Below are 12,458 nucleotides of genomic sequence, written 5' to 3'. Positions count from 1 at the left end.
TGGCTGCCAATATTACAGTGCTTGCATGTTGTAATAGTGTATGGCATAATATAAACAAACAAATAATAATATACATGCAATTTCATTGAAAGTTTTTTTCACTTGGTTATACTAAAAATTAAAGATGTCAAGAAATTATATTGTAATAAAAATATATCTAACACTGGGTTTATAGGTCATAATAATTTGATGCTTGCCCAAGACCACAACCCTTTCAACAAACATCCTGGAGTTTACAATATTCCATGTTCTTGTGGCCTTAATTACACAGGGCAAACATCAAGAAGTTTAGAAATAAAACAAAAGGAGTATAATGGAGACATCAATAACAACAGAGAAGACAGCTCAGGTCAAGACAGCTCTAGAGATCTCAGATAATAATATTTTTAAGAATTGGCTTATGAACCAGGACAAAAATCTACAAAAATTTTACTGGCTCTTGACAACATGGTTCTAAGCAATCAATCATGAATATGTCAGATATGGCGAATAGTGAAAATGACATTGCATTAGACATGAAGATCAGAAACTATGACAACATGTTTGCACACATCAACATTGTCGTCTTCAATACTATAATGGAAATGCAGAATTGAGGAGGAAATGAAGCAAAATATCAGAGGACATTACAAGAAAAGTGATCAAGATGATACTCACAGGCTTGAAAGCAACTACTCAGGATGCTACAAAATTTATTACTCGATTAAGACTATATTTCATGCAAGAAAGCATTACTATATGTGCACAAATATCTGCACTGATTGTTTAATTTCAGTCAAAAGGCTACCCTTGATCAACTACATCATTAACTGCTAAGAACTGCATGTGTGTTTAGATACATATATAAATTAAATTATTTTGATGGCAAATAGTTTAATTAAAGCCAATTATTTCCATTTCTTGTCTAAACTTGGAATTGGTCTTATGTATATACAGTTTGTACCCAGTTGGATTAACTGTGGCAGCTGCTTAATCGAGACAAATTATGCAATTCCCAACGTTGCCCAATTTACAAGAATCCACTGTTTAGATTGATATCATCTGAAAACTCTGCTTTAGAGAAACAAAAAAGTTTTTCAAGCTACTTCGGGCCTCCAGCAAACAAAATGGTGGTCTTATGCTAAAGAATGAAATTTATATTCTATCTAAAAGACACTGATAAACATCCATTTCCAAGGTGGGATTTTAAACTTCCATCATACTAGTTGTAGAGTGGATACACAAACTATATACAATGCCAGCTGAGTTAGCAACATATGCTGTACCTTTTTTTGAGCTTTTATGTAATAAAAGAAATTTGACATAAAAGAAAAATGAAAATGCATTTGATAAAGTTAAAAGAAACATTATTTAACATATTAAAAGAAAGACAAATACCAAATAATATCCTAAAAGCTATCACAAGTATATATGAAAATAATCAAATACAAATAAGATTAAATCAGGAGCTATCATATACAAGAGAGATAAACCAAGGGGTCCGACAGGGATGTCCCCTCTCAGCAACTCTTTTTAATATCTACTTAAATAAAATAATAATAAAATGGAGTAAAAATTTACATCAAGGAATTAAACTTTCACGTACAGTTAACTTAAACACTCTCCTCTTCGCAGACGACCAAATAATAATTACAAATTCTGAAGATAACTTACAGAAAGATATTTTAAATCCAAATGAGATATCCAAAGATTATGGTATGATAATATCAAAAGAAAAATCAAAAACTATGGCCTTTAAAGGACAAGATCCAGCAAGAACTAAAATAGTAATAGATAACAAGATCTTAGAACAGCTGAATTCATTTAACTACCTAGGATGTATGATCACATATGAAAATGAAAAAGATATAAACGTAAAAATTACAAAATATTTAAAAATAACAGGTGTAATTAACTCTATATTTAAACCAAACCTAGTTCAAAAACAAACCAGGCTAAAAGTATACAATACATTAGGCTTACCAGTCTTAATGTATGGAAGCAAAATCTGGACAATAAAACAAAAAGACAAACAAAGATTAACAACAGCAGAAATGAAGTTTATGAGAAAAACTGCAAAGTATACCCTATTTGATCACAAAAGAAACGAAGATATTATGAAAGAATTAAACCAAGAACCAGTAATAGAAAAAATTAAAAAATATAAACATAAATGGATGGAACACGTTCAAAGAATGAAAACAGAAAGATTACCAAAACAAGCCTTAAAGTACAAGCTATTAGGAAAAAGAAAACAAAGACGTCCTCTTAAACGATGACTTCTAAGGCCGGAACAGGCCATGTTAGGCCTAAATCCTTGATACGTATGATGATGATGTAATAAAAGAAAAAAATTTCATAACAACCAAAAAAAAAAAGAAAAAAAGTTCCCTTTATTCTTAAAAGTTCTCTCATTCACTCAAAAATTATTTTCACATTCAAGGCAAATAATTCTGAATAAGTAACATACACAGTTGAAAATATTTAATTAAAATGGATTAATTAAATATTTCAATTTCCATATTGTGGATCATCAGTGTAAAACAGTTTGAAATAAAAAAATTTAAACCTCAATGAAGGTATATACAGAATGGAATCTATCCTCATATGCACGCCTGAGATAGCAAGATAAAAGAACTATACACATTAGGATCAACTGAGGTGCATATTGTGTGATGATATATATATATATATATAAATTGAAGAATATGTGTTACATGTAATTAAAAAAAATAAACATTTATATAATTAAACAGTATATTAATCCACATTCAGTTCAAACCCTAAAAATATACTATGCAAGATAATCTAGAATTTATGGCTTACCAAAGTTGCATAAACCAGGATATCCTCTTTGTCCAATCATGGATTGCATACATAGTGCTACACATAAAATTTCGAAGTTTCTTTCAAATTTCTTCTCTCCGTTAACTGGCCATTCCTTTTCTTATATTAAAAATACAAGCAACTTCATATCTAAAATTAAAGATTTGAGACTTCACCCCACAGATTTACTAGTAAGTTCTGATATAGCTACACTTTTCACAAATGGTCCTCTAGCTGACACCACAGAATTTTTATCATCTAATTTTCCATCAGATATTCTAGACCTCTTTAAGTTCGTCATGAATATAGCATTGTTAAATGTCTTCTTTTCAGAGTTCATATTATCTGTTCTTCATCTGATCTATTTCAGAAAAAATTTTTCTACAATTAAAGAAACTGTCATTCTCAATGATTACAACAGTAGAGAAGATTAATAACTTTTTTTTTTCCCACCCACCATTAGAAGAGAAGATTTGGAGCGAATCACCATCCCATAGATTAAAGGCATTTGAGAATGCATTACTCTCACCTTAAAGAATTTTAATAATTCCACAACTTCCAAGCTTATAAATTCAATTAGCTCACTGATACCATCTCCAAAAGATAAAATTCCATCTCTAGAGTCTATTCAGTCCCATGCAACTGTAAGTTATTCTACTTTGGCCAAACAGGCTGATCTGTTTCTATACATCTCTCTGAACACCAATTCTACATTTCCTCCAAGAACTGGAACCAATCAGGTCTAGCAGAACATGGGATTACTAATACTAGCCACAGGATCTTTTGGAATGATGCCAAATTACTACATAGATGTTGGAATAAATATGAGCATCACTTTAAAGTTCCAAAGTACTTTCGCACTGCACAAATCTCAACCTTGATGGACTCTATACCAAAAGTCTGTGAAATTATTATTAAAAAACTATACTGTTTAATTATATATATTTTTTTAATTACGTGTAATGCATTCTTTGATTGATTTATTATAATTTATTTTTTATAATTGTAGGTACACTTCAATATCATATTTTTCCATTCCACTCTCTGTAAACCTTTATTATTGTTTATGTTTTTGATTTCAAACAGTTTTACACTGACGATGATCCACAATACATGAATCGAAACATTTATAATAAATCATCTTAATTAAATATTTTCAACTGTCTCCACATGTTACTTATTCAGAATGAATAACATGGTTTTCTCTTAATAAAGTGAATAATTATTTCTTCAGACATGTAAACATTATGTACTGCTACTATAATATACCTTTTAAAAATAATAATAATAATAAAGCTTCAATGTTCTGTGTATAGAGAATACATCTGCAATAGAAAACAACTTACCCATGATGATGTTACAAAGTTTGCATCATTCAAATCATCAAGATACAACTCCTTCCTGAAACAACAATGAAAATCTTTTTTTTTTGTTTTTTTGCTGATCAGCAATGAGAAATTATTGAAAATCATTCTCATAGCTTACACTATGTTACATATCTAGTCCAAGAAAAGCTTAAAAACTTATACTGATTGACAATTTATAGACATAACTTATTGCCAACAATTTTTTAACGATAATTCAAAACATAAAAATTTTTATTAAACCTTGCACTGTTAGATCATGAACAAAGAATTTGGTCCTTAACACTGAGTTTAACATCTAGAGATTCTAACATCTATCAAGAAAATATGAAATGGGAAGAAAGAAAGCTTCAAACTTCTTTATAGTACACGTAATCAAAATTAGATGTGCAGCCATATTTCTATAAGTCAAAGTGTAGAATGATGAAGCCAGCAACAGGCATGCAATACAAAAAATTGAAAACAATGGCACAATGTGATACTAAAAGCAACTTGCAATAGAATCTCTCATTAATAATGCAAACATTTAATGCAAAATAATTATGCCAATCTGATTTTTGCATTCTTATTTTAAATTGGTCAATATGTTTTACTATTTTAAAACTGTAGTATCTCTGAGGGCTACATAGTTTAATCACAATTATAAAAGTCTTCAGAGATAAGAATATGCACAACCATTTCATTTACATCAATTAAATTTACATTCGTCATATGCGTGTCATGTAAGGTGTTGAATATGTCTTAGCATTCAACAACTTATAAGCACGTTAGCTTTTTCATGTCTTGTAGCATATTTCACCATATATATAGTTTTTGGTAAAGAATAAAAAATGGTAATTAAGTAATTTGAAAGAATGAAACAAGAGGATGAATGAAAAATAAGAAAATTTGAAGTTGAAAGCATACATAAATGATGATTTCCTCCTGTATATACAAAACAGACTAAGTTGTAAAATTATGATCAATTCAGACAGAAATATGACCCAAAAGTTTATGAAATGTCGATAATCTCTCAACTAACTCTTCACATGCATTTCTTCTAAAACAAAAAGCCAAGTCCTTTAAGGTAAAAACACTTGATACATAGTCACAACATCCTCAAACATTGGCAAGGCAGCATGTACACAGAACTAAGTCAATGTTCAAAGCATGTGATAATCACATGGTATGAGGCCTACACTTTATGCTAGGAAAGGATCTATCATCGGGGACTTTAATCTTTAAAGGTAAAGGCCACGATTTTGCTGTCGTACCTAAATGCATCCATTATTGTTTTTTTTTTTTTTTGCATAACATCGAACGCAATCTGTCAGGACTTTCCAGCAAAGATGCTAATAAACTATGCTTGGAAGTTGCTGCTTTACTTTTTAATAGCAAATTACCTCCATGTAATTTTTCTAGTGCTGAAACCCATGTGTTGTTTTCATTAAGACAAAAGAGCAATATATCTATTTCAAAAAGCAGATTAAGGAAAAACTGTAGTGGTAATGGATAAGGTTGACTATGAGAGGAAGATAGAGTGTCTTTTAAGGATACCTCCACCTATCAAGAAATTAGTTATAACCCTACAAAAGCACAAAATAAACAATTAAATAAGTTGCCTGATGAAGTTGTTAGTTGGGATCAAAATACTTTGGACAAGTTGCACAATCATTTTGGAAAAACTCCTCGTTTATATGGTCACCCAAAAATTCATAAAAGAGGTTATCCAGTAAGATCCATCGTGAATTGTATTGACTCTCCCGCCTATTTACTAGCCCTATTTTTCTATCCACTGCAAGGTGAAGGCCTCTCCCATTGCAGGAGGTTTTGGGTCTACTACTCCCATGGTGACCTGGTCCATATTCAAATACAAGAGTTGGATTTATTGGTCAGTTTTGACATTGTTTCCCTCTTTACCAACATTCTATTATCTGACACTGTTAATTTACTATATGACGATTACCCTACTGATATTACAAAGATTTTGAATGTTATAGAATCAGGATATTTCAGTTGGAAAAACAAAATCTATAGCAAGTTGAAGGCACTGCCATGGGTAGCCCTCTGTCTCCACCTTTGGTAAACTATTTTTTGAACCATTTGGAAGATACCTAGTTCTCATCCATTCATCACCCAACCCTCTCATTGATTTTGTTATGTTGATGATGTCCTCGTAGTTTGGCCTCATTCTGAAAATGAACTTGCCACTTTCCTACAACAGATCAATAACCTTCACCCATGCATTCAATTCACCATGGAAAAAGAAAAAGCTGGTAGTTTACTATTCTTGCACATCCTTCTTATGTGCACAGCCTCAGGTAATTTATCAACCAGTGTTTATCGAAAACCTACCTTTACTGGCACATACATTCATCAAAAGTTCTGCTCATCACACCTCTCAAAAAATTGGTGTCATCAAGTCTTTAATTAACAGAGCACATAATATGTGCTCCTCTCCCTCAAGCTTACAACAAGAACTTCTCACTATCAAAACATTCATGGAATTTAATGGTTAAAACCCTAATCAAATCCAGCAGATAATTGACTCATGTTCCAACACCTGAATATTCTTCAACAGACCATAGGGTTCCAATCCCTTATATTTCTGACATCTCTGAACAGATTGGTAGAATTATGAAGAAGTATCATCTCATTTCCACAAATTTTCCTACAAAATTTCTCATTTGTTGCCATCTACAAAAAAACTATAACCTCTATCATTAGCCACCATTTACCAAATACCTAGTGAATGTAATCTAACATACTTTGGGCAGACAGGCTGTTCTATAGAAAAAAAGAATTAATGAACATCAATATTATATCGAATACATGAAACCTCAAGACTCTGGTCTAGCACAACAGAGTATTGACACTAAACACAGTATCCAGTGGAATGAAGCTTGTCTTCTCCATAGAAACAGGTTTAAATATGAATGTCTTTTCAAAGAAAGTTGTGAAGCCCTTTTACATTGGCCAAATCTGAATCTGAACGATTGTCTCTCTCTCTCTCTCCCCCCCCCCCCCCAAAAAAAAGTTTGGGAGATTATTTTATGTAACCATCAAAAATAGCTTTTAATAATATTATTTATTAATATTCATTTCTAGCTCATGGCAACAGTTTTTAATTGATAAACCACCGAATGCTGTATGTACCTTGTATTCCCATTTCTTTGATTTGCTTGTTTCTACACACTGATGATGATGTACTGTTATTTTCAGTATGAAATATCTATACTTTAATTTCATTAAAGTTAATTACTGTGGTTATTGTGTAATTTGTTTATCAGGGACTTTTATTTTATTATTTTCCCACTTAACCAGACTGTTGTGTGTGTAGTTTGACGTTGGACTTTTCAAAGAGCATCATTTACTTGAACAGTGTCAGGCTTGAAAGAAAATATGAAATGGGGTGAGCCTCAAACTTCATGTTTAGCACATGAACAAAAGCAGATTACACACTTCTACCATAACAGAAATAGTGCACCACATACCTTTTGCTTTCAGCAAAAAGACAATAGAAGAATCTTAAATAACCTAGATACAAAAGTCTTCTAGTCTTGACCTGCATAACTTTAGTCAAAAGGGTGTGCCAGAAATAACACCTTTCCTATATAATCCTACATTTTTTTTTAATCCTCAGCTAACATCTATTTCAATACATGGAAGCAAACCTACATTCAGTCCATTCCAACAGAACACAGATCCACAAGTGTCTCAGAAGTGTTCCGAGACACTTCTGTATTTGCTTACTTTGCAAAGCTTGAGGTTAAAGTCATCCTCACCTTCCAGTGGTATAACCTGTTTCCACAAACATGGAAACAGGTTATACCACTCTCACTGTAGGAAATGCCAACTAGACCAATAGGTGGTAGATGTCTTTCATCACAAAGTGAAATATTACCACCTTGCTCATTAGAGACCTCAAGTGGCTGCAGCCAGATTTGGTTGCTAGAGTAAGGGTTCTAGTTTCTGTCCTCCCCCACCACCCCTGCTACTCTTCCCACATGCAGTGAGCATGATATCATCAATGACATACTAATCTCACTTTAAGGGGTCCGGACCTTTCCCCATTCAAGAGTATAGTTATTGTAAAACAGTTCCACAAGCCAGCTGCTGGTTAGTACACAGGAACAAACCAGTAGTAACAACTTAGAGGCTTCTTGATCAGCCAGTCTCAAATCCTACAAGCACATATTTTGCCAGTTCGTGACTGAAGGGAGACCAAATACTGTGACTGCAGGGGGGGGGGAAGAACTGTAGAGGCCACGTATAGTCAGGAGAATGAGTTCTCTCTGTGTGGGCAGTATGTTTGCAAGTCCATCACCTCTCACTGCATGCCCCCACATCCTCTTTATCTCTTACTCACCAAACACAATGAACCACAGCCCAAAGTAATGTGATTTTACTGCAAATCTCAAAAATTTCCCTACAAAAAATAGTTTTAAAAAATCTCAAAAAAAAAAACATCAAAAATCTAACCAAACAACCCACCATTAATTCTTACCAAAAAAAAATTTCCACATCCACTTTGCCAACATCCGTGGTCTAAACAGCAATATAAATTATGTGCACCACCACTTACAGTCATCTAAACCAGAAGTACTATTCCTATCAGAACCCAAACAGTCACTGTCCACCTCAACTGCTAAAAAAAAAAAAAAAAACCTATACATTACACAGCTCTTTCCACCACAAAGGGAGCACTTGTGCATTCATGAGCACTCACATACCATGCCAGAGAGTGCACATTCTTGAATCTCAATTGTTTGATATGCTTTAGTTCAAAATTTCTCTACCAAACCAACATGCCCTTTTCATATGCTATCTCTATTGCTCTCCACAACTCACACTGGCTCCCCTTCTCCAGTTTCATAATCAAGCAGGCAAGGATGATGAGGTGTTTGCCATCAGCAATGACCTATCTCAGATTATCAATCTTCCTACCAGATGACCTGACAATCCCCTCCAATTTGCCAACATACTTGATCTCTTCCTAACAAGCTCTACTTTCAGGTATACTGTGGTTGTCATTTCTCCTCTTGGTAACTCAGACCACAACCTCATACAAGTTTTTTTTTTTTTTTTTTTTTTTTTTTTTTTTTGCCACATAACAATCTTCACCTACCCAATTCACAGTCTCGTGTCCTTTGGCACTGCAAGAGTGCCAACTGGGAGGACCTCTGCAACTTCCATTCCTGCTTCTCATGGTGCAATTACTGCTTAAGTTCTTCTGATCCAAACATTTGCTCAGATTGAATAACAGAAATCATCCTCACAGGAATAAAAGCTTTCATCCCTCATTCCACTCCAACTTCTCAGCCACCATCCAAGCTTCGGTTCTCAAAAAAAGTGTCCATTGTATACATTATATAATGCATAAAAAATATCCCGGGACTACTGATATTACTAGATTACTACAAGATTTTTGAGGCCTTCTTAAAGTGGAGACATTTAGGTTTCCAGAAATTGTCTGGAAAACATACCTCTAGTTGCTTTCCAAAGAAGGATGGATTCTAAAATGTTTGAACACATGAAGTACCTTTTTAATACAGCATATTATAAAGCTAAATTCAATACCATTTACTGACTTCATAGGCTCAATAGCAGAACAATGTCAAAATGACATGAAATGTAAACAATTTGTGCAATGTTGGTTACTGTGTTAAACAAAAATTAGTTAAGAAAATCCAAGACTCCAGTAGCGATTCTTCTTCTAGATCAGGGATTGCCAAAACGTTCGATAGTGAGCCCATGGGGCATTGTTGGGCAAGCTTGAGGTCTTTAGTTCCTAATAAAGCAAATGAAAGTCAGTAAGTTTATTTTAGACGTCTTTAAAGAAAATATTTCCTCACAAAGATAATTCTAGACATCTAGAATTAGTATACAAAACAAGTTGTTAACTCAAGTAGTTAATGAGACAAGATGTTAACTTGGGTAGTCATCAGAGTGGCTTATCCATATACACCTGCCAGCACATCAACTGTGTACCCTTTAAGACTTAAATAAATTGATATTAATATTTATGGCTAGTTTGCATTTTTTTTCTTAAGGAGTACCCCTTGTATTACATCACTGGCTTCTTACTTCAGTTAACTTAAAATATTAGTGATATTTTAAAGACATAAATTAAAAGAAAAATATGGAAGGAATAATTTTTGACATACCGTTCTAGGATACTCAGGATCATCTTTTTATGGAACAGCATCAGAAGGATATTGATAAAAATGATATAACTGAACTTTAGACCTTTATAATTAACTCTGAATGATGGACTATAGCCATTTAAGGCTGTCATTTGGATAAATACAATAGGGCTTTTTTCCAAAAAAAAAAAAAAAAAAAAAAAAAAAAAAAAAAAAAAAAAAAGGGGGGGGGAGGGGCAGGAAAAAAATATAGAGATAACAGCACATGGGAACTAAAATGCAGAAATTAAAGATATGCAAATTAAAAGCCAAAATATACATATGGTAATTTCATAATGACCTTGTATCAAGGATGAACTACAAAACTTTTTTAGAAAAAGGAGAAAGACAAGACTTTTTTGAAAAAAGTCCTAATGTATTTATCCAAATGATAGCCTTAAATGGTTATAGTCCATCATCCACAGTTCATTCTAAAGGTCTAAAATTCAGTTATATAATTTTTATCAATATACTTCTAATGCTGCTCCATTAAAAGATAATCTTGAGGATTCTAGAAAGGTATGTCAAAAATTATTTCTTCCATATTTTTCTTTTAATTTGTCTTTAAAATATCATTAATTTTTAAGTTAATTGGAGTAAAAAGCCAATGATGTAATACAAGGGATACGCCTTAAAAAAACAGGCAAAACAGCCATAAATATTAATATCAATTTTAGAGGAGTAACATGGAAAATTTTCAGAAATAATATTTATAAATAAATAGTTTTAGTTAGTGTCCAAGCAGATTTTCATTTGAGTGGTCATGTGCTCAGTTTCCTTTTACTGCCATTGCTGTAGTCAAACTTCAGTGCTATTTCTGTTGTCACTAGATATTTTCATCCTGCAGTGTCTGAGAGTGGATTATTTGTTTTGTTGCAACAGTTTCTTATTAGACACGCTAACAGTATTTTAACTAAGCAGAGAACTCAACTAGATCTTAAAAATGACACTATCTAAGATTACAACTAACAAATCACAAATTGAATATTTCCTCTCTTCTAAAAGCAAATCAACTCCATCCTTCACATTAGATATGCAGTAAGTGATAGCGCTCGTTACATTTTTTTAATATGCGTTGAAAATCACAATTGGATGCATTTTCTAAAAAAATTGTTTATAAAATATTATTATTATTATTACATAACACCTCCATGGAGTCCAAAGACTCATCGAGGGAGGGTCTCTACAACTTTCTGTCTCCACACCGCAACCACCTTCATCTACACCAACAGCATCTGCCGACGACCACCACTACCACTAGTATTTTCACAGACAGTCACAAACATCCATGCCCACGGCAGGATTCGAATCCACAGCTGTTTGGCTGGAGAACGGATATGCTAACCACTTGGCCAACCAGGCCTGCTTCAAGTTAATATATTAACTTGAATTTTAGTGCTCTTGGGAGTCTTTGTTATTACTGAATTTTACTTAGGGAACTCTCTGACCAAAAATTTGGAAGTCCCTGTTCTAGTGTTTCTTCTTATCATGGAAGACAAGTAATTGGTTGGCAGGTATGAGGAACAAAAGTAGCATGTAACAAGCTGGGAAAGAAAGCAATGGACTAGTGGCAAAATTAAAGAGTGACATGCTAGATCTTATAAATTACTGCAAATAGTTGGAATTTGGCTGTTTTAAATGCATACTATGTACAAGTAAAAATTTTATAGAGAAGCATTCATCCAGCAGTGGACTGAAGAAAGACTGTTGATAATGATAAATATATGTAAGGATTCATAAGGCAGTAAACCAGAATAAGATATAATTAATTTAACCAAAAAACATAATGTTTCATACCAATTGCGTAAGACATGTTCAGAGGTAAAACAAAAACTAATAAACAAAGAAACAGTGAGAGATTAACAATGTGACAACCATTATATAATTATACAAGAATCTAATAATTTTAAAAATATTTCTAATTGTGGATTGCATTGTTGAGCACACTGTGCCTTGTTTATTGTTTATATAGTTATTTTTAGGTGTTTGATATTCAGTGCCATTTCTAAAGAACTGCCACATTCTGCTTTTGGTTATATTATAACAACAGTATAACAGTTTGACTCATCTCATAAGCCTTCATGTGAGTCAGCTGAAGAGTAAGTACATGTGATGACAGAATTGA

At 32.9% G+C, this 12,458-nt stretch overlaps 1 protein-coding gene across 1 annotated transcript in view; it reads right to left on the bottom strand.

Moving 5' to 3' along the window:
• Mhcl (Myosin heavy chain-like) overlaps window positions 1–12,458 on the bottom strand; it is a 719,798-nt gene that overhangs the window by 564,260 nt on the left and 143,080 nt on the right. Inside the window, exon 8 of the mRNA XM_090414205.1 lies at window positions 4,152–4,206. Within this exon, the coding sequence (XP_090270331.1) occupies window positions 4,152–4,206 (55 nt within the window). The remainder of the gene's footprint in view (window positions 1–4,151; window positions 4,207–12,458) is intronic.

Source organism: Typopeltis vanoorti, chromosome 24 (assembly GCF_054136105.1).
Source record: "Typopeltis vanoorti isolate ZY-2024b chromosome 24, IOZ_Tvanoo_1.0, whole genome shotgun sequence".
Classification (NCBI taxonomy): Eukaryota; Metazoa; Arthropoda; class Arachnida; order Uropygi; family Thelyphonidae; genus Typopeltis; species Typopeltis vanoorti.
The sequence above is the reverse complement of the archived record's forward strand: the minus strand, read 5'-3'. Positions and strand labels throughout refer to the sequence as shown.